Source organism: Bison bison, unplaced genomic scaffold (genome assembly GCF_000754665.1).
Source record: "Bison bison bison isolate TAMUID 2011002044 unplaced genomic scaffold, Bison_UMD1.0 scf7180017864352, whole genome shotgun sequence".
Lineage (NCBI taxonomy): Eukaryota > Metazoa > Chordata > Mammalia > Artiodactyla > Bovidae > Bison > Bison bison.
In genome coordinates, this window is record NW_011494924.1 from 5,984,605 (window position 1) to 6,008,089 (window position 23,485).

A 23,485-nucleotide genomic window follows, 5' to 3' on the forward strand; every position below is an offset into this window, starting at 1 on the left:
GACTCTCTTGCGACCCCATAGGCTGTAGCCCTCCAGGCTCTTCTGTCCGTGGGATTTCCCAGGCAAGAATACTGGAGTGAGTTGCCATTTCCTTCTCCAGAGGATTTTCCAGACCCAGGGATCAAACCCACATCTCCTACATTGGCCTGCAGATTCTTTACCGCTGAGCCACCAGGGAAGCCCCATTGCTTCTGTTACTACCTTATATAAGTTGAGACAGAGTCCACTGGGTTTTTCTTCGGTTAATACAAGGGAAACTCCTCCAAGATAAGGGACACTGGGGAGGAAGGATTTAGGGAGAGACAGGCCAGGGACTTGAACTTTGTTTTCACCTCGTTACACATTCTGTCTTTCTACGAATGGTTCGTGAGACCACCCCACTGCTTCTCATGACTCATCATACTTTTAGCCTCTTCTATATAAGGTCCTATTTTTGATGGGCAAGTATAGCTATAGGTTTGAAGTCCCCTTTTTAAAAGTATATTAAATTTTATAATATAATATTATTATAAATTATATAATATAATATTATTATATATTATTATACATTGCCATTATATGTTGCTAGACTGTTTTCCGGAATGACTGTAAAATTGACATTTCACCTAGTGGTGTGTCTCCTTTCCCCCTACATTCCACTTTTGTCTTTTTTAAAGGTGGAGTACATTTGATTTACGATGTGGTATTAGTTTCAGGTGCCCAGCAAAGTGGATCTATTATACATATTCATATACCCACTCTTTCTAGATTCTTTTCCCATATAGGTCATTACAGAGTATTGAGTAGAGTTTCCCGTGCTATACAGGAGGTCCTTGCTGCTGCTGCTGCTGCTAAGTCACTTCAGTCATGTCGACTCTGTGCGACCCCATAGACGGCAGCCCACCAGGCTTCCCCGTCCCTGGGATTCTCCAGGCAAGAGTACTGGAGTGGGTTGCCTTTTCCTTCTCCAATGCATGAAAGTGAAAAGTGAAAGTGAAGTCGCTCAGTCGAGTCTGACCCTCAGCGACCCCATGGACTGCAGGCTACCAGGCTCCTCCGTCCATGGGATTTTCCAGGCAGGAGTTCTGGAGTGGGATGCCATTGCCTTCTCCACAGGAGGTCCTTACTAGTTGTCTATTTTATATACAGTGATGTGTATATGTCAGTTCCAATCTCCCAGCTTATCCCTGTCCCCACCCCTTCCCCTCTCATAATCATAAGTTTGTTTTCTACATCTGTGACTCTATTTCTGTTTTGTAAATACATTCTCTGGTACCATTTGCTTAGAATCTACATATAAGCAGTATCATATATTTGTCTTTCTCTTTCTGATGCACTTCATTCCCTGTGACAATCCCTAGGTCCATCCATATTGCTCCAAATGGCATTATTTCATTTTGCTCTGTTTCATGGCTGAGTAATATTCTACTGTGTATATGCACCACATCTTTATCCACTGCTCTGTCGATGGACGTTACTCCAAGTGCCCCTTAAGGAGATGTCTTTGGTGATGCTAAGGATGAGTACTGTGGGATGCTCTTTCTTTTAACGACCTCATCCGCAGTTTTCATTTGAGTGGGTTAGCTCTTAATAGACTAATTAGAGTAACGTATTGATGGTCACTTTAGTTTCCATTCTCTATTTTATCCAATGACATGTCTCTAACCTGGGAAAGACTCACAGCCAAGTATTTTATCCCTGGCCTTTCCTAGCTATTGGTGATCCATAGAGAGATAGACTATTTCTGGACTTCTAAGTAAGGGGCTGGGAGCAGGTAGGGTGGGCTCACTTTCTGAAGAGATGGCCTGGAAGCACTTAATACAGACAAGTGCACTCAGAGCTCTTAGGTTTATGGGTTCCAGAGCCTTTTTCCTTTCCTCTCAACTAGTGCTGTTCCATAGAATAATAATGAGAGCCATACAGCTACCTTTAAGTGTAAATTTTTTTTAAATGAGAAGAAATAGGGTCAATTATTCTTAATATATTTTATATAATTCAATATATCCCTAACATTATAATTTCAATCTGGATTTGACACATAATATTAATGAGCTATTTTATATTCTTTTTTTTCTACTAAGTCTTCAAATTTAAGTGTGCATTTTACATTTGACAGTGCATTCAATTAGGTTGCTAACTTTTCAGTAGTTGGAGTTAAGCGTAATCCTACCAAAATAATAATGTTTAATGGAAAAAATATTTTATGTTGATTCCATTTTTAGGTTTATATTTACATGGGTTAAAATAAAATAAAATGAAAAGTTCTATTCCTCAGTCTTACTAACCACATCACAAGTGTGGAGTAGCCCCATGTACCATGTAGCCACCATAGTGGATGGTGCAGCTCTGGACTTTCTCTGTTGGAGACCAAACTGATAGAGGCTATGGAGTGTTGTTTTCTTTGGTGTTTGGCCTTAGGATTTTCATGAGTCACACACTGGGGCAACCACACAGAGGTCTCACGGAATAGTTCTATGCGGAAGGAGTGAAATGGGCATCTTAGGGACAAAAGAAAAAATTTAAACAATTTTCTCTAAAGCAAGATGACTGATCTAAATATGGCACTCATATCTTTCACATCTTTCTAGTTATAGTGAGAATGAATATAACGACTGCTCATCATTAATGGAAAATTTCTGTTTCTGGGAAGCAAATTAGATTTTTCATCTAAAGGGTTTTTTGTTTTTGGTTTTTTTTTTTGGTCTGTTCTTGGATAAAATCTACTAGGGGCTTCCCAGGTGGCTCAATGAGCTCGCCTGCTCAGCAGGAGACATGGATTCGATCCCTGGGTCTGGAAGATCCCTGGAGAAGGAAATGGCAACCTACTCCATTGCTCTTGCCTGAGAAATCCCATGGACAGGAGCCTGGCAGGCTTCAGTCCATGGGATCATGAAGAGCTGGATATGATTTAGTGACTAAAAGACAACAATATCTACTAAAAGCTGTACTCATGATTTTTTTTTTAACACATTGTATATTGAAGAACAAACAGAGGTCACTGTCTTTGGAATAGAGAAAATAAAACATATTTTGATGGTGAAAACATTACAGACAAAACCAGGCATAAAGTTTAAAATTGCAAATTTCTAAAACTGTAAGGAAGGGGAGAGAAGGATTGCACATCATGGTGGTAGGCAGTGTGGCTTAAGGCCATTGGTTTCAAATAGTATTTTAGTAGGAGTGGCTCAGATGGGAAAGAATCTACCTGCAATGTGGGGGACTTGGGTTCAATCCCTGGGTTGGGAAGATCTTCTGGAAAAGAGAATGGCAATCCACTCCAGTATTCTTGCCTGGAAAACTCCATGGACTGATCAGCCTGGCAGGCTATAGTCCATGGGGTCACAAAGAGTCAGTCATGACTGAGCAACTACACTTTCACTTTTCACAACTTTATTGCATTATATGCCAAATGAAGTATTATCAGAAACCTTAATAAATAACATACATTAGAGCAACAGCTCTAGGGGAGCAGGGCCCACTATAGCCCCTTTATCTCCATGGCCACTTTGAGGACCTCTCGATTACCCTGAGGCTGCAGATGCGTCATAGATTGGCAGATCTATCAAATTTAAACTCTGCCACTCGCTTACAATTTGACATTGGGGAAGTCATGTAATCGTTGATTCTATTTTTCCATCTATAAAATGAAGAAGGAGAACCAAGATCCTTGCAGTTCTAGAAATGCTTTGACATCCTCTGAATTGGGAAACATGACTACTTTCACTTGAGAAAGCTTCTTATCCCAAGAGCGCTTCAGAGATTTGACGGAAATATTTAGTAATTGCTTACATTTCCTTCTAGGACCAGGATCCTGCTGCCTTCAGTGAAAACAACGCTATGCTGTTGGAATCCTCCAGATACTATCTGAACATCCGCTACACCCTGCTGCCCTATCTCTACACCCTTTTCTACCGAGCTCATACCCTGGGGGAGACCGTAGCAAGGCCCCTCGTCCACGAGTAAGCCCCCTGACCTGCAAAGACTCCCCTTCGGATCATAGCGTCACTGGCCTTGCTAGTAGCAGCAAGGTCAGCTAGGACCCTGCTGCCCCACCATGTGCGGCTGCTTTGTATTCAGGCTTTACCTGCCTTCTCTGTTTTCCAGGTTCTACCAGGACCCAGCCACCTGGGAGGTGCACGAGCAGTTCCTCTGGGGGCCTGGACTCCTCATCACGCCTGTTTTATATGAAGTGTGTTTATAATCTGAACAATGGGGTGGACTCTCCCACTTGTTCTCGTGGATTTACAGCTGAATAAGCTGGGGCCCGAGTGTCTGTGTTTAAAGATAAATCCGACTACAAATAGGAGGGAGAGAGCACGAAAATTTGGAAATTAGAAAAATAGTAATTATTGATCTCACCCTCAATTTGCCAAGCCAAACAATCTCCATTTTGCAAAATTACCTTAAAGCTTGTTTCCTTAAGCATGTGGCCTTGGTACTGATGGGGGCTTTGAATATCTGAGAGTTCAGGCCGATCATCTGTCTGTGCTTCCTGTTCACCACAGGGGGTGTGTTTCTTAAAGTCAGGGTGGGGGAGGAGAAGAGGTGGGGAGAGGAGTGTGGAGGGAGAGAGGGGTGCTGGGTACGGGGACAGTGTTATTCTAGAGTCCCTGTAGGAAGGACCAAGTAGAATCAAGGGCAGGGGTGAGTAGGGAAGAATAGGAGAGGGGTCAGGATTATGCTGATCTGTTTATAAACATGAGAGATGGCTCATGGACTCAAGTCAAAGGCCCTTGGAGCTGACATTTTAGCCCCAGCATCTCATGGTAGGTCCTGCTGGCTCACAAGTAGTCCTCCTGCAAAGCTCTTCGGAGGGCCTAGCTGCTTCATTCTCCTCCTATCAGATTACACAAGGGACTCAGGGAATACACTTTCTCTGCTTTTCTCAGCAGTCTCCAAGCAAAACAATCTTCACTTCTAGGAACAGCTCTGTTTTGGTTAATCTGCCCAGTTTTTCTGAGGCAGCTTTCTCTCAGGAGTGTTGCGATGAGGACGTGCCACCATGGGTGAGGGTGTTGTGTAAACTGTAAAGGGTTGTGCCAGTGTTGCTCACTGTTATGTTTCCCCAGGGTTTGAACTATGCAAGAGCATACATACCTGACGCCATCTGGTACGACTATGAAACGGTGAGTGAGTGAGTCCTGGGTGCTTGGGGTAGGCTAATAAAACAAGGTTTTACATTTTGTTGCTTACGGGTATGTTCCTGGGAAGAAGGCCTTTCCTGGGGTACAATGAAATAATTTGAATAACTAGAGTAGGTTTATGGAAATTTTCAGTCGATTTGACTGGCTATTCTGCAGCTATGTGGACTAGTAGTGGGCCTAAGGTTGTGATGATCTATAGAATTAAACCCCAGTGGGAAATCACACACAGCATGGTGTAATATAAGGAAATAGGATTTCCTATGTGCTTTGGGGAAGTCACTTCACTTTGGGAGGTGTGGTGGCGGGGCTTAAAATGAAGCAACGGAACTAGATAATTCCAATGTCACTTGTAGCCCAAACAACGTATTTTCTGGTCTTTTCCCCTTTTGTTGGCTAGCAAGTAGCCATAGAATGGAGGAAACAATTTGTGGAGATGCTGCTGCCAGGTGATAGGATAGGACTTCATCTCCGAGGGGGCTACATCTTTCCCATCCAGCAGCCAAACACGACCACAGAGACCAGGTAAGCTCCTCACTCTTCTGAGGGTGCAGAGTGTTATGGGAAAGAGAAATTGGAATTAAAAGTGGATCAACTAAGGGAAAATAGCTTCAGTAACTCATCTTTCTCACTTCCTCTCAAGGTCAGCCCAAAATTGGCATCTTCATTTAGCAGGGGATAGCTGTAGCCTCAGTTCCTTTACGTTCCCATTGTCTTTCACTTGTAAATTGCATCAAATTGCAAGGATGGTCAAAATAATCACTCATGAGGATTCCCCAGGTCAGAAAGTATCCTCAAGTAGATTTCCTTAGGCATGAGACAATGCAAGTTAATGGAAGGTAAGAGATACCATATGAAAGTCAACATAGGTTTAAGGTCAAGAGCCAGAAAATTTGGGTTCGAGCCTCAGCTCTGCTACATACAAGAAGTGTTACCACGGGCAACTTACTTTGTGTATCTCTGCTCATCATTAGTAAACTGGAGATGATGGTACTTCAACTTCTTAGAGTTATTAAGAGGCTCAGATGAAATAATAAATATGGTTTAAGGCATATAGGATGCTTAGAAGATTGCCTGCCATGTGGAGAGCATCCAGTAAGTACTAATTGTTAGTATTATCACAAGTGCGGTTCTCAGCAGGAACTGCCTCCATCTACTGTTCTTCTTAAGCTCATTCACTACTCGCCTCTGCTGTCTACCCACACCCTGCTTTCGTGTTTTCAGACAGCATCAGTATTTACTTAATATCTGAGATTGACTCCAAAATGGTCTGTCCCTGGGGCACGAAGGGGGCTGGCTTAAGACCATTCTATCTTTTCTTCATTCTCTGAAACTGAGAATTGCTCCTTTACAGCCGGAAGAACTCTCTGGGACTCATCATTGCCTTGGACTCTAAGCGAGAAGCAAAGGGAGAGCTGTACTGGGATGATGGTGTCTCTAAAGGTAGACTTCCTTATGGTACCATCACTGCGCTTCTCCGTGGCAGTTCATCTCGGCAGACTGCCCAGTATGGCGCGAGCTTTGTTATCACTGATGCTCATTTCTGTAGCTTAGAATCAATGCATTCTTAAAGTTCCACTAGCCAAGCACATACATTAAAATAGACTTCAAATGAGCGACTTGTGTGTTATTGACTCTACCAAAACAAAAGATATGATTGGATTTAGTTTCTTCCTTTCTCTGGATGTCATTATTAATGTCAAAATTATACATTACATTAATGTGTATATGTGCTCAGTTGCATCTGACTCTTTGTGACCCCATGGCCTGTAGCCTGCCAGGCTCCCCTGTCCATAGAATTTCCCAGGCAAGAATACTGGCACAGGTTGCCATTTCCTACTCCAGGGGATCTTCCTGACCCAGGGATCAAACCTGCGGCTCTGGTGTCTCCTGCACTGGCAGGCAGATTTTTTACCACTAGCACCACCTAGGAAGCTACAATTTATTAATAGATTGTAAAATATTGCCTTGGTTGCTATTGAGAGGCAAGTATCTAATTTGTGTGGTGTTTTTTCACATATGAGTATCTCACATAAGCTTTGGGTCTCATTATATAAAAATATGCCCTACATAGAATTAGCATTTATTAATAGTTCTTGGCTATTTATTATTGCACTGTGTGCAGGGCCTAAACTTTCCAGGTGACTCAGTGGGTAAAGATCCCACCTGCAAATCCAGGAGATATAGGTGATGCAGGTGCAATCCCTGGGTCGAGAAGATCCCCTGGAGGAGGGCATGGCAACCCACTCTAATATTCTTACCCAGAGTATCCCTATGGACAGAGGCGCCTGGTGGGCTACAATCCATGGGGTCATAGAGTCAGACACGACTGAAATGACTTAGCACACAAGACATAGCCATTGCCCTTGAGGAAGTCCTGGTCCAGAGAGAGGGAGGGCATGTAGATAACTACAGATACAAGTCAAATGTTTTTTGTTTTTTTTTTTTTAATTATTTGCTTATTTATTGTACTGTTTATTTTTGGCTGTGCTGGGTCATCATTGCTGTGTGGGCTTTTTCTCTTGTGACAAACGAGGGTTACTCTCTAGTTGCGGTGCATGGGCTTCTCATGGCGGGGGAGCACAGGCTCTAGGGCACGTGGGCTTCAGTAGTTGTGGCTCCCAGGCTCTAGAGCACAGGCTTAGCAGTTGTGGTGCATGGGCTTAGTTGCCCCATGGCATGTGGGGTCTTCTGGGACCAAGGATTGAACCCGGATCTCCTGCACTGGCAAGCAGATTCTTTACCACTGAGCCACCAGAGAAGCCCCCCAAATGCTTTAAACCCGACAAAATGGTTCCACCTATGCCATGGAGTTCAGAGGAGGGAGTAGTTACTGGCGGTTGGAGTGGTCCAGGAGACCTCTGTGGAGTCTGCAAAAAACCAGGTAGAACTTGAGTGAGCAGAGCTAGTTGGCAGAGGTGTTCCCAGTGGAGAGAAGAGGATAGCCATCTGTTCTGCTTCCTGTAGTAACTGTCCCTCCTCCATCTTTCTCTTTCAGATGCTGTAACTGGAAATAATTATATTCTGTATAACTTTTCCATCACCTCTGTAAGTACTGTTTTGGGGGAACCCACAGTGCATGCTCTTTTTTGTGACTGCTTTTTTGAGTTTTGGGTTTTCTGGAGTTGCTTGCTTTTGTGGGCAGTGCCTCATTGCCACAGCCCAGAAAGGATTAGCATTAACATGAAAAATTTTAATCTGTGTTGGAAACATTAACCAATAGAAAATCAGCATGAGTTTGGTGAAGAAATTGTCTGTTTTTCTGGGGAAAAAAAAATCACTGTTTTTGAGTTTTATATGATGAGTCTGGGCTTCCAAGATGTTTCCTTATTTGAGAGAGTACAAGTGGGTGGGGGTGTAGATGGGGGGTGATGAGGTATGTAGAGCCTTTTTGAAGTTGTTCCATCAAGGAACTTCCTTTCTAGCCCCTAAAGCTTGGCCTTGGGCACAGGTATTAAGTGGTGGATTTGAGAGATTGGGAGATGCAGTGCATTACTTGCCTGGTGTCTGCTTCCCAAGGGGACCAAGAGGAAGAATGGCAGTAAGGCTGGAAGGGGATGGGAGAACCCTGAATTGGTTTTCTTAGATGTCTGTTTGTGCATGGGCAGAACTTTCTTGTGTGGGACTCTCGCTCCCTTATTTGTTCTTTCTTTTAAATTCATATTGCCTTTTATTTTTTAAATGTTTATTTATTTGGCTGCATATGGCCCTAGTTGCCACGCATGGGCTTAGTTGCTCCATGGCATGTGGGATCTTAGTTCCCTGACCAGGAATCAAGCCCACATCCCTTGCATTGCAAAACAGATTCTTAATAACTGGACCACCAGGGAAGTCCCACGTGCTGAGTTACTCAGTCCTGTCTGACTCTTTGTGACCCCATGGACTCTAGCCCACCAGACTCCTCTCTCCATGGAGATTCTCCAGGTGAGAATACTGGAGTGGGTTGCCATGCCCTCCACCAGGGGATCTTCCCAACTCAGGGATCGAACCCAGGTCTCCTGCATTGCAGGTGGATTCTTTACCATCTGAGCCACCAGGGAAGTCTGGGAAGTCCCATATTGCTTTTTAAATGATACTTTTTATGTTGACATAATTATAGAGCCCCATTTTATAAGAAATAATACAGAGTTCCCTTGTACTCTTTACCAAGTTTCCCCTAATTGGAACATCTTATAAGACTATAGTACAATTTTACAACAAGAATATTGACGTCTATACTATTGCAAGATTGTTGCTGAGCTGTGAAAGATGCTAGGATTCTTGGCCTCCAGAGGAAAGGAATTCAATCTGGGGCCAATTCGAGGCTTGATCACTTAGAGCTTTTGTGTATTCAAGTTTTATAAAAGTATGAAAGAGATAGAGAAAGCTTCTGACATAGATATCAGAAGGGGGCAGAAAGAGTGCCCTCCCGATAGTCTTTAGCAGGGAGTTATATAGCTACTGCTGCTGCTGCTAAGTTGCTTCAGTCGTGTCCGACTCTGTGCGACCCTATAGACGGCAGCCCACCAGACTCCCCCGTCCCTGGGATTCTCCAGGCAAGAACACTGGAGTGGGTTGCCATTTCCTTCTCCAATGCATGAAAATGAAAAGTGAAAGGGAAGTCGCTGAGTTGTGTCCAACTCTTAGCGACCCCATGGACTGAGCCCTCCAGGCTCCTCCGTCCATGGGATTTTCCAGGCAAGAGTACTGGAGTGGGGTGCCAGCTACTAGCAGTCTGCTAATTAGAGAAAGGAAATGTCTCAAAACTCAAGAGAGTGGCACCAGGCCCCTCACCCACAACATGTATTTTGAGATAAAACATTGGCACAGGTGAGTCATCCCAGGCCATAAAATGATTGACATGAATCTTGAAGAAAGTCAGGTTTTCAAGCAAATACATAGTCTCATTAACATAACTAAAGACAACATTTGCATGAGTAAAACACACTGGTTTGTCAAGTCGGTTCTGAGTCTTAGGCAGAACCAACTTGAAGAAAGACAGAGTCTAGGGTACATACATAGTTCATTAACATAGCTTAAGAAAAACATTTCCATAAGAAAAAACTCATTGGTTACCTCAAGGTTTGAGAAAAGTCAACTTCAGGTGGAACCAGGTGTTGTCATGGCAACACAGAATTTTAAGAGACACCTCCTTTTAATTTTGTATATATAGAGAGACAAAAAAACATCCGACACTTGCAGCCTATTTCCTCCCTTTGGAGACCCCTAGCCTTCATGCATGTTACCCTCTCACTATCAAGATGCAGAATATTTCCATGGCCAGGAGGATCCCTCCTGTTGTCCAATCTACTTGACTCCACTTGCCCCAAGCCTCAACCTCATCCTTAGTTCTTGGAAACCACTAATTTGCTCTCTATTTCTATAATTTTGTCCTTTCAAAAATATTATGTAAATGTAATCATACAGCATTCAGCCTTGGGGACTGGCTTTTAAAATTCAACATAATTTCCTCAGAATTCATCCAAGCTTTTCCATGTCAAAGGTCAGTTTGTTTTTATTGCTGAGCAGCATTCCAAGATATGTTTAACTATGCCCTTAAGTAAGGGCATCTGGGAGTATTTCCAGGCATGGGTTATTACAGATAAAGCTGCTAGGAACAGATTTTTATGTGAACACAAGTTTTCAATTGTCTGGGATAAATGCTCAAGAGTGCAGTTGCTGGGTATTATGTAAGTATATGTTTAGTTTTATAATAAACTGCCGAATTCTTTTTCAGAATGGCTATACTATTTTACATTTCCACCACCGATGTATGTCACCCAGTTCCTCTGCATTGTAACCAGCATTTGATGTTGTCACATTAAAAAAAAAAAAAATTAGCCATTTTGATAAAGGTGTAGTGATAACTCTGGAGGAGGCAATGGCACCCCACTCCAGCACTCTTGCCTGGAAAATCCCATGTACGGAGGAGCCTGGTGGGCTGCAGTCCATGCGGTTGCTAAGAGTTGGACACAACTGAGCAACTTCACTTTCACTTTTCACTTTCAGGCATTGGAGAAGGAAATGGCAACCCACTCCAGTGTTCTTGCCTGGAGAATCCCAGGGACGGGGGAGCCTGGTGGGCTGCCGTCTATGGGGTTGCCCAGAGTCGGACACGACTGAAGCAACTTAGCAGCAGCAGCAGTGATAGCTCATTGTGGTTTCAATTTGTTTTTCTCTGGAATTTAATGATGTTGACCATCTTTTCCTGTATCTTTTCATTAGCCAGCTGTATACTCTCTAAGATAAAATGTTTCAGTTCTTTTCCCTATTTTCTAATTGGCTTGTTTAACTTATTTTTCTGTTCAGCTTTGAGAGTTCCCTTCTTGGCTACATGGTTTGCAAAAAAAAATTTTTTTTCTTTCAGTCTGTAGGCTGCTCTTTTCATCTTCTTAACAGTCTTTCTCAGAGGAAAAATTTTTAATTCTCAAAGGTCTAATTTATCATTTTTTCCATTTGTAGATCGTGTTTTTGGTGTCTAGTATAAGAACTCTTTATAGTTCTTCAATACTTCCATTTTTTCCTAAAATTTTTATAGTTCTGCCCTTTATATTTAAGTTTATTACCTATTTTGAGGTAATTTTTTTAGATTAAATTTAAAAGAAAACTTTGGGCCACACTATAGGTCTTGCAGGACTTTAGTTGCCTGATCAGGGACTGAATCCAGGCCATGACAGTGAAAGTGCCAAGTCCTAACCACTAGACCACAAGGGAACTGCCAATTTTCAGTTAATTTTTATATGAGACATGAGGTTTAGGTTGAATTTCGCGTTTTGCCTGTGGATGTCCAATTGCACCAGCATCATCTGTTGAAAAGCCTGTCCTTTCTCCATTACATTGCTTTTGTAAAAAATCATTTGGACATGAATCTGTGGGATGCTTAATTTTTTTAAACATCAAAGTGTCCCTTTTTTTCTTCAGCCATCGGTTCTACCTTCTTTGTCATAGCTCAACTTTGTCACTTTTGAACTGTGGTTCCCTGGATAGGTTTTCTACATGATCCTGGCTTTAGGCTCCTCATCTGAAGAGCGGGGATCATTCGAGCCTCACCCTCATAGTTTGCTGTGAGAATTAAATGAGATGATACATGTAAAATGCTTAGCACAAAGTCTGGCACACAGTGAACATTCATAAATTTTAGCTATCATCATTATCATTAAAATAAAAAATAATTATTTGGGCATTATTTTGTATGTGTATGAAGGTGTATATCTTTGCATGACTATGGGTCTCCTTTTGTACGTGTGTCGTCTTGTCTGTTTGAGAATTCCATGGTGTCAGCAACATATTTTCTGAGCAATAGAATCAATAAAGAACCAGTAAACTAAAACAAATACATAATATTACTAAAAGATTACTTAAAGACTGTTACGAGTGGTACTTGAAAAATTCCCTGGGGATGACCACCTGGCACCATTTAGAACCTCAGAGGTAAGGGATCTCATAAAGATATGGAATGGTATTTGGACACAATCAGAATGAGATATACCTGCTCTCTAAACTGACTTCTTTTCCCCACAGAACCGTCTACAGGCAACAATTATACATGCTAATTATACAGACCCTGACAAACTCACATTTACAGATATCGTGATCTTGGGAATGGACAAGGAACCTACTAATTTTACTGTCTCCCTAAATGATGTGACCACTTCCATTTCAAATGTTGTCTACACAGAATCAACAAAGGTGGGATATTGTTCCTTGCTGCGGTGCCCGTCAACAGCCCTCGCCTGAGCTTCTGATAGCCAGCTCGTTCTTGCTCTGTTGACTTTGGGTGGGCACAGAGACAACTGGCTTGCTGGGGAACCATGGGGAGAATGTAGAAGGAGAAATCTGTGCATGCTCGATATGGACCCTGGAGTTTTGCTTGCATTGGGATTCTGAGGCAGGTGGTAGGAGTTGATACCCTTGAAGAAGGCAGTTCTTCTCTGGGCTATTTAAAAGTAGTTGTGCTAATGTCAGATGTGATAGAGAAAATATGATTCAATGCATTGGCCTCATTCTGGAGAATATTGACATCTGTGTTCTCTCATTCACATTAAGGACTTTCTTTGAGACAGTTGCTATTTTTCCTTCCTATTCTAAACTATTTTTATACCATTTCAGAAAATGATAACTTAAACACAAGGAGTTTTTATTCTTTTTGTTCTTATGCTTTTGTTCTTATGGAATGCTTCCCTTACACGATAATCTTTGAAAAAGAAAAGTCCCAATCATTAGCTAATATTTCAAGCACTGGGAAATTCACTGTTCCTTATGGCAGACCTTTTTTAATTTTATTTTTTAAAACTTCTTTTGGCCGCACAGTGTAGCATGCATGATCTTAGTTCCTTGATGGGGGATCAAACCCTTGCCCCCTGCATTGGGAGTGCAGAATCTAACCACTGGACCACCAGGGAACTCCCTGCCCCCTTCTACTTTGACAACACATATAGAAAAGGACAACAGCTTGCTTTTTAGGATTAGGCAGAACAGGGTTCTAATCCTAGCTCTGCTGAGCCCTAGCTGTGAGATCTTGAGGAAAACAGTAAACCTCTCTGAACTTCAGTGTTCTGATTTGTAAAACTGAGATAGTTGTATTATATTAAATATATATAATAGTATATATAATATATTATTATTTGTATATTATAATAGTATATATAATATATATATTATATATATAGTACTGACTATAATATATATAGTCAAATATGTTATTATTCATAGCATAGGATTGTTTTACAGGACTCATAGAGATAATGCATATGAAGTGGTTATCATGGTGCTTGACAGACTCAGTAAAGTTTAGCTCTGGTTATTACTGCCATTGTTAGTAAAATGTCTGAGCACCGTACTCAGGGGGCAATGAATCTGAAATGCCCGCCCTGCCTGTGATATGTGTTCCTTAACATGACTGAAGCTCTTTCAATTCAATATCCCACATTGGCTCCATGAGATCAGAAAGGTCTGGAGGAAGTCAGATTCATTTTCCTGACAGAGAGGTTGAAAGACCCAGAGGAGAAAAAAGAGGATTACGAATTTTCCACATCAAAGTGGTGTTGGTCAAAGGGCTGGTTTCCCCTGTCCTAACTACATGACCATCAGAGAATGACATTATCCAGGCAGCTGCACCTCCTCTCGTGTGTCATCATGGCCCTTTCTCTTTCCTCAGGTGGTGAACATCACTGACCTTGAGGGACTGGTACTGGGACAAGCATTCTCCATTCAGTGGGATCTTCCAGTCAGTGACCTGCAGAAGTTCAACTGCTTTCCTGAGCAGCCCGCTGTCTCCGAGGAGAGTTGCAGGGAGCGGGGGTGCCTTTGGGAGGTAAGGACCAGGAGCAGACTGCCTCAGTGAGCAGGAAGCTGTAAAAAGTGTCCCGCAGGTAATTGGTCACCCAGGAAACACTTTCCAAATGTTGATAGATTAAACTGTAATCATCTTCAGGAAGCAAATGATGCTATGGCAGCTGATGAGGTGTTTTTATCAGTTACATGTGATAGGCGATCAGTGTTTCATTCAGAGATCTGAATAAGGATCAACTCACTGACTCTTTCCTATAATCACAGCATTTCAAATCCCACTTTGTTCTGAACATGGCTGTAATGCAGTGGGAATGCACTGAGTATTTTAAGTGATTTCCCCCCCCCATCTATTGGAGAGTCCAAGCAGAAAGGTAAGGTAATGCTGTTTCTCTCCCTTTGAGAAATAGAGAGAATGAAGGCCAGAGAAAATCACTGATTTCCTCGAGATCACAATAAGGGACAGTAAGGACATGGGGAACAGAGCCCTGCCTTAGGACTTAGTTTCCAGATAGGTCTCATGCCAGCCCTTCACCATTAGATGAGGCCTGTGTGTGTGTGTGTGTGTGTTTATTTTCTTTATTTTTATTTGTTTATTTGGTTGTGCCGGGTCTTAGTCGTGGCACGTGGGACTTTTAGCTGTGGCATGTGGGATCAGTTTCTCTGACCAGGGATCAAACCCAGGCCCTCTGTATTGGGCGCTTGGAGTCTTAGCCACTGGACTACCAAGGAAGGCCCTGTGTATGTTTAAATGGATATATTCATTTGCTAGGGCTGCCATAGCCAAGTACAACAAACTGGGTGACTTAGAACAACAGATATTTATTATCTCAGCATCTGGGAGCTGGAAGTCTGATATCAAACTGTCTACAGAGTTGGTGCTTTCTAGGAGCCAAGAGGGAAAATCTGTTTTGTGTCCCTTTCCTGGGCTCTGGTGGTTTGCTGGCAATCTGCAGTGTTCTTTGGTTTGTACAAACATCACCCTGACCTCTTCATCTTCACATGATGTTCTCCCCAGGTGCATGTCTGTGTTCACTTTCCCCTTTTACTAAGGACACTAGTCATATTGGCTAGCTCCGTCCCAATGACCTCATTGAACTTGATCACCTGCAAAGATCCTAGTTCCAAACAAGGCACCAGGTACCTTGTTCACAGGTACCAGGGGTTAGGCCTTACCATGTCTTTGGGGAATATAGTTCAACTCATAGCAATGGACATAGGGTAAGAGACTGAGTCTGGTTTAACCACCTTCTTCTGTAATTAGAGTCTCAAAGCGTGGTTCAGAGGCTGACCTTGAAGTCCTCCTCTTGTTCCAGCCCACGACTGTTCCTGGGGTGCCCACCTGTTTCTATGACACCATCCCTAATTATGCTGCCAGCAACATTCAGTACCTGCCTACGGGCATCACTGTAGACCTCACCCACCTGACAGCCTCAGAAGCTGGACAAGCTACGGTGCCAGCACCATCATCACGGGACAAGCTATCCCCACCTGCAGCCGCAGCGAAGGCCGCCTCTGCCTCTGACACTCTCTCTGCAACCATCGGCTTTCTCCGCCTGAGTGTGACCTACCACACAGAGAACATGCTGCAGTTCAAGGTAATCCTATGTCTCCATGGTTGGAATTCTTAGCTGACAGCTCCATGCAGTTGGAAGACATTGAAACATCTTTAATCCAAATCCCTCATTCTACAAGTGGGGCTGCTGAGGCCCCAAGAGGTGAAGATCAGAAAGTTAGGAGAGAGTTGGGGTGGGATGTAACCTTAGATCACTGGGGGTGGTAATTTCTTATAACAGTGAGTACTCTAAGTCATGAACATCCTTAAAGAGTCCTTCTTTAGCCCTGAGAAAAGTGTGTCTGCTGTGTGGTAAGTCACATAAGTGGCAACAACCCTCTTCTGACATCAGAGTTATTTCTCTAGCTGTGGTTCTTAAGCTTTAGCACCTGTACCTATATCAGAATCACCTGCAGATCTTGTTAAAAGATGGCTGGCCTGACCCCCCAGAGTTTCCAACCTGAGGATCTGCACTGCTAGCAAGTTTCCAGGTGGTGCTGATGCTGTAAGTTAAGAGGCCACTCTTGGAGACCTACTCAGCTCAGTTCAGTTGCTCAGTCATGTCTAACTCTTTGTGACCCCATGGACTGCAGCATGCCAGGCTTCCCTGTCCATCACCAACTCCTGGAGCTTGCTCAAACTCATGTCCATTAGCTGGTGATGCCATCCAGCCATGTCATCCTCTGTGATCCCCTTCTCCTGCCTTCAATCTTTCCCAGCATCAGGCTCTTTTCCAATGAGTCAGTTCTTCGAATCAGGTGGCCAAAGTATTGGAGCTTCAGCTTTAACATCAGTCCTTCCAATGAATATTCAGGGTTGATCTCCTTTAGGATTGACTGGTTTGACCTCCTTGCAGTCCAAGAGACTCTCAAGAGCCTTCTCTCTGCTCTAATAGAAATGCAGTCTGAACCACGGGTCTTCACTGCCACATGTGGGGTCTTTTGTTGTAGTACATGGACGCTCTAGTTGTGGTACAGGGGCTTGGTTCCAGACCAAGGAAGGAACCCACATCCCCTGCATTGCAAGGCAGATTCTTAACCACTGGACCACCAGGGAAGTCCCCACATGTTTTCTAATAACTATAGTTTTAAAAATATATTTGGAAAAAAATTAATGAAATTTATTTTAGTGACATTTTATTTAACCAATATACTAAAATATTATCACATCACCATGTACTCCAAATACATTTTAACCACACTACGTCTTCAAAATTTGCTGTGTGTTTTGTACTCATAGTGAGTCTCAATTCAGACAGCACATTCAAGTGCTTCAAGGCCACATGTGGTGGGTACCGCCTTGGACAGGTCAGCTCTAGATGTTGCTTTTCACACTTTAATGTTTGATGAGTCACCTCAGAGATCTTACAAAAATGAAGAGCCAGATTCAGAAAGTCTGGGGTGAGGCTGAGATTCTGTGGTCTTAACAAGTTCCCTGGTGATCCCATTTAACATTGTGAAACATTGTGAAAGCTGCTTTTGGCTTGACAAACACAATATTGAGAAGCAAAGCTTTAGAGAAAACTTGTCTGAAACAGGAGGGAAGAGGACAGGGCATAAGACAATAACAAAACCTGCGGACAGGACATAAACTGATTAGATCCAAATGGGTCCAAAATGGCAGACAAGGCAATTTCCACTAGACTTTGAGCCTCAATATAGGATCCTTGTAACACATCAGCAAGCTAAATGACACCCACAGGCACCATGACAATTCTGAGGCTGACTATAAAGGGCTGAAAAGTGGGCGGTGGCTCAATTCATGGAAATCCCTGCCCATTCCCTGACATAGTTGGAATAATCCTCCCACTCATTAACCTATGAAATTACCCAGCCCATAAAAACTAACCATGCCATATTTTGAGGTGGTTCTTGCCTTCTGAGGTGGCCCACACTCTGTCTGTAAAGTGTGTTTCTCTCTAAATAAATCCACTTCTTACCTATCAAGAAAAGAGACTTGTCTGAAGTGTAAAAAGTTGACTAATAATATGATAAGGAAGAGGATGCTTGCTCATCCTGGCAATACTCCAGGGCTTCCAACAACACTCTTCCCTTCTCTCATTTTTCCCACACATTTTTCTCTGATTTTCCTACCTGTCAGGTAGATAGGAACAAGCAGTGAGTACAAGAGAGCCATCTTAGGGATGGAAAAACTGTACAACATCTGGAAGTTCCACCAGTAAGAAGTCCTCAGTGTCCATAAGTAAATTCAATTCTCTAATTTCTAACATATACTCATGTGCTCACACATAAGGTACTGTATACACATGCATGTTCCCATACCACACCCTCATAAATACACACACACACACACACACACACATTCTGTCCATGAGATTCTATATCCTTATATCACAAATTTTTTAGAAGTGCCCTTGCTGGCTTTGAATAGGTCATATTGAGGCATTTTTGGAGTTCAGGCTCCCTCTTGGGCACAGTAGGTGTGTAGGCCTCACAGCTGTTTGTTTCAGGATATTTGATGCCTCCTGATATGATTCAGACCAGCCAGAAAATATGGAAACTGAATTGCATTTGATATAAGCTGGCACAAGGAATTGTAGGCCCGAGATTCCATGAAGAAGCTTCCTTCTCTCTTCTTGGCAGATCTATGATCCCACTAATAAAAGGTACGAGGTCCCAGTGCCTCTGAACACCCCTTCATCTCCAGTGGGCTCCCCTGAAAACTGTCTGTATGATGTCAAGATTCAGAACAATCCTTTTGGGATCCAGATTCGAAGAAAGAGCTCCAGCACTGTGATGTAAGCACTCTTTATTTGGTTCTAATTAGAGTGGTTCTAGATCTGATTGTAGTGGCTCTCATGAATGCAAGTGAAATATTAATTTTAGAGACTCTATGTCAATATGTTCAATGAAGAATGTATCTATTGCCCCTACTTCAATAAGGATTTTATTTTCTACTAGACCTTAACAAGAAAAATGAATCAACCAAAGGTTTGCAAAAGCTAATTAAGTGGTGCTTGCTTTTAGAGAAAGGAAAATACATGTTCTATTTTTTGTTCCTGTTAAGTAGGACGGGAAACTCTATTTAATAAGTATGCCATAACCTGTGATAGAAATCAGTTCTATATACCCTCATTAAGAAATAACAGAAGAGTCAGGAGAGAAGGACAAAGGTTACTGTGGAGGGCAAAATGGCTTCTTACAGTCTTTGCCTCTATTGACACTCTAGACTCAAAGCCTCTTCACAGTGTTAAGCATGAAAGGAGTTGTCGTCTCTCATCCCTTGCCCTGCTGCTGAGTGGAATGGAGTGAAGGTCTAGATTTTGCCTGGGGCTGAGGTTCCCCATCCATGTAGAAACTGTGACCTGGGTGTGCACGTGTTCTTTCAGCTCTCTCTGTATGTCTGACTTTATGTCTGTTCCCTTATTTGGTAATGTCAGGCGAGTGTATGCTCCTCGGTTTCTGTCTCGTCCACAACAAAGATTTGGAGTGACAGACGTTAAAGCCCTCAGCATGTCACAGCTCTCGGGTCTTGGACAGACCGGGTTACAGCTCTCAGGTCTCAAACGGACTGTGTTATAGCTCTTAGACAAATCAGTGTTACAGCTCCGTGTTACAGCTCTATTTTAATTAAATAATAGCAGGAAAATCCATCTTCGAGGCGTAAAGGCATGTTGACCCAAAGACGTGAAGAGAAGAACGCCCCAGCATGCAGGAGGAAGAGAGAGAGAGAGAGAGCCCTTTGGCTCCTCTTTTTATATGTTTTTTCCTCCCCCTGGGCCTGCTCTATGCAAATTGGGCTAGCCAGAAGTGCTGTTTGTTCTCCCTGAAGTCCTCACTCTGGTCCTCGGACCTTCCTTTGACCTTCCTTTGTTCTATTTTTGCTGGCTTTTCCCTTCCTTGTCTTTTAGCCACCACCATTTTGGACTCCTGTTTCCTATTCTAACTACCTAACAGTAAGAAGTTCTTTGGCCAATCCAGAAAACCATTCTAAGAGTATCACATTTTCTGCAGAAAAATGTGCTTCTATCTTATCCATTCATTCATGCATTTATTCAAGCTGATATGTTGGGCAAGGAGAAGTAGAAATACAGAGAGGAGGGGGATGTGGTCCTTGTTGTCCAGGAACCCAGGACCAAGTAAAGGAATTCTCAGCCTTGCAAAAGACAGATAACAAATAAACATGCCAGCACAGAAGCTTGGAAGCAAATTATGGCCTTTATTATGACCTGAGTCGTCTCACAGTATTTGAACATGGATCCAGATATTCAGCCACTCAGGAGGCTTCAGAATTGATCCCCATGGAGCTCGTGTTTGTGCTGGCCTGTGTCCAACTCTGAACCAAGGTCTGCTCTCATGTTGCAGTTGGGACTCTCAGCTCCCTGGCTTCACCTTCAGGGACATGTTCCTTTCCATCTCCACACGCCTCCCCTCTCAGTACCTCTATGGCTTTGGGGAAACTGAGCACACAACTTTCAGAAGAAACATAAGCTGGCACACATGGGGAATGTTTGCCCGAGATGAGCCACCAGCGGTAAGCACAGACTAAGATCATCAATATTTTTACTGTATATAAATTTAGTTTAATCCCTGTATATTCTGCTCTCAAATGAAATACACCATATTTAAGGTTTTCTTTCCTTTCTCTGTCTAAACTACCTATTTATATATATTTCCTGTGGACTATGGATTTTTTGTATTTCATAAACTTTTATTTAATATGTTCTACATGTCAGGCACACATAGAATGAGACTGTCTTATTAAGATACTGTCTTTTTCTCCAGATGCTTATAAACTAGTAAAAGAGAGAAAGAGAGAGAGGCAGAAACAATGGTAATGCAGTGTAACCAGTGCTACAATAGATTTGTATAGTAATAAACAAGGAAGGCATAGGAGGAGAGGGCACTTGGGTTTTCACTTGGGATGGAAGGAAAGGTCAAGGAAGTCTTCACAAGAGACATGACATTGTACTGAATCTTCAATACTGCACAGGAGTTTGCTGTTTGGGTTATGATGTGAAAATGATTTCTTGGATTTTCTCTTCTTGATTATCCACCTGCTCTTCCCACAACTCTCCTAGTATAAGAAGAACTCCTATGGTGTCCACCCCTACTATATGGCACTGGAGGAGGATGGCAGTGCCCATGGAGTGCTTCTGCTGAACAGCAATGCCATGGGTAAGACAGATACACAATCCCTGTGTACCACCAGAAACATCTGTGACCACTTGTGGTGATCTGGAATATCAACAGAAATAAGGAAAGTCAAGGGCAAGGGAAATGAGACAGATAAACTCATCTACCATTCATTCATTTATTCAAGTTTTACTAAGAGCACTAGGCCAGGTTTAAGGGGTACAATTTTTACTAAACACAGGGCCTATCTTGTATGACCTTGTTTTACTGTACACTTTAGCTCTTTTTCACAAAGTGATGTAAGATGTTGAGACTGAGATTATGTTTGAGGTACCTGAGTATCCCTCTCTGATTCCACTGCATGGGAAACAGCTTATTAGAGGAGGTGGGCATTAAAATAAGAACATAAGAAAGTGAAAATAGCAAAATGTAGGGCAGAGTCCCTGACTGGGTGATTTATAGTTCCAGGGATACTCCTCACCTTCTTTTTTCTTTCTTTTTAACAGATGTGACATTCCAGCCTACTCCTGCCCTGACATACCGCACCACAGGAGGCATTTTGGACTTTTATATGGTTTTGGGGCCAACCCCTGAGCTTGTAACTCAGCAATACACTGAGGTTGGAAGTTATTCTACCCATCAATATATCATCCAATGTTTGCTGGGTATTGCCATGTTCTTAGCACTGAGAAAGGCCATTTCCCCCCACTTAAGACTCTTAGATGTCCCTAGTACATTATTGCTGTCTTTTCTGAAAGTCAGGATTTAGTGTTTAGGGGCTCTACAGACATATTGATATGCCATACTTCTCTTAACTATTTGCCTTTCTGAGAATTTCAAATCAGTGATAATCACTGAGTTCTCAGGTTTCCTAGAGTGGATACTGTTTACAGAGAGACTTTCTATCATTCTGCATCTCTATGGTTAATCCATATTTATTTGACTTTCTTATTTTTTTTGAGTGAGGCCTCTTAGATGAGATAGCTTCATAGAAGAGCTCAAGTTGCTTCAAGTAGAAGCCAATCATCTTTTCTTCCCAAAGAAATGTACTTGAGTCTGTTTTTCTTTTTTATTTTAGTTGATTGGTCGGCCAGCAATGATTCCCTACTGGGCCTTGGGATTCCAACTGAGTCGCTATGGATACCAGGATGATTATGAAATCTCCAGTTTGTATGTTGCAATGATGGCTGCTCAGATTCCCTACGTATGATACCCTCATTCAGTCTGTGGTTTAATTAGTGGTGGGAATTTGTGGCTAAGTATAGATTGGAAAATCTTCATAGAAATTCATTCAAGTAGTGATGACTACTTTAGCATGAAGAAAAAATGTAGCTGTGGAGCTAGAAAACATTACCTTTTAAATTCATTTCAGGCAACCCTTTAAAATCAAGGGTTGCAAACTCAGAGTTGCATAAATCCTTCAGCAGTTTGAGGGATGCTTGGGGCATACTGTTCCTGCCTCTTGCCAGGAATATCCTGCAGTAGCCATGGCTGGGCTTTGAGACATGACTTTTGGGACCTGAAAATCATCTCAAGATTATAGCCATTTTAGGAAATTGTACTGTGGCTATTCTTGGAGAGAGTGGATATAAAAGGACAATGTGAATGAAACAAGTTAATACTAAGCGTTCGCTTTTTCTTAAACACACACATACACATAAGCATATCCTACAACTACAATCTACCCCCTAGATAAAACCCTGGAAGTGCAGTCATTTGCTGTCAACAGGCAGAATTCCATAAATAGCGTGCTCTTTATCCTCTTGTAATGATCAGTTTCTCATCACGCAGTTGTTTTGCTCTCAATTCACCTCCTAAGGTTTTGGAGGACAATTAATGATTGGCAGCTGAGAATAAAATAAAGCATTACGATATTCTCATCAAAGATAATTTGAAACATTCATCCAGGCTTAATTTTTCTTTTTATAGACTGCTATTTTAGATACTTATTAAACATAAATTAGAAAAGATGGGAAAATTAAAAGATTTTTAAAAATCCATGGATTTACCTCACAGAGACAATTAATGTTAATAATGTGTTGATTCATTCTTTCTGAGTTTTGGCCTATGAAAAAATCTCTCCTCCCTTGAAGAAGTTTTACTTAAAGTCTTAAGGCAATACAGGTGGTTATCACTTTCAGGCTAAAAAGAATCATCATCTCCCCGCCAGGAACTGAATATTAACCACTTGACGTCATTATCCAACAATCAAGGATTAAGTCAATTTCATGTGCCGAAACCTGAGTTGGCGCTTTATAGAGAAGAGAGAAGATAAGGTTCTCACTCCAAGGCTCATCCAGTCAAATGAAAGTGGCAGAAATAAATACATTCTAGAAAACTAGAAAATAATGTAGTTCTAAATGTGAATAAATTCAGTCAGGTTTACTGGAGGGGAGGGGGAAAGACACAGATATGTTTCTCAGGCAAGTATGGCTTTCTACCCTTGA

General features: G+C 42.2%; 1 protein-coding gene across 1 annotated transcript in view; it reads left to right on the forward strand.

The window, feature by feature from the left end:
- Positions 1-23,485, forward strand: part of LOC104999462 (probable maltase-glucoamylase-like protein) — an 89,796-nt gene that overhangs the window by 35,635 nt on the left and 30,676 nt on the right. Inside the window, exons 17-30 of the mRNA XM_010855032.1 lie at positions 3,781-3,938; positions 4,084-4,168; positions 5,049-5,105; positions 5,521-5,645; positions 6,475-6,563; positions 8,119-8,168; positions 12,621-12,788; positions 14,257-14,412; positions 15,704-15,985; positions 18,546-18,700; positions 20,268-20,436; positions 20,984-21,080; positions 21,545-21,657; positions 22,117-22,242. Of these exons, the coding sequence (XP_010853334.1) occupies positions 3,781-3,938; positions 4,084-4,168; positions 5,049-5,105; positions 5,521-5,645; positions 6,475-6,563; positions 8,119-8,168; positions 12,621-12,788; positions 14,257-14,412; positions 15,704-15,985; positions 18,546-18,700; positions 20,268-20,436; positions 20,984-21,080; positions 21,545-21,657; positions 22,117-22,242 (1,830 nt within the window). The remainder of the gene's footprint in view (positions 1-3,780; positions 3,939-4,083; positions 4,169-5,048; positions 5,106-5,520; positions 5,646-6,474; positions 6,564-8,118; positions 8,169-12,620; positions 12,789-14,256; positions 14,413-15,703; positions 15,986-18,545; positions 18,701-20,267; positions 20,437-20,983; positions 21,081-21,544; positions 21,658-22,116; positions 22,243-23,485) is intronic.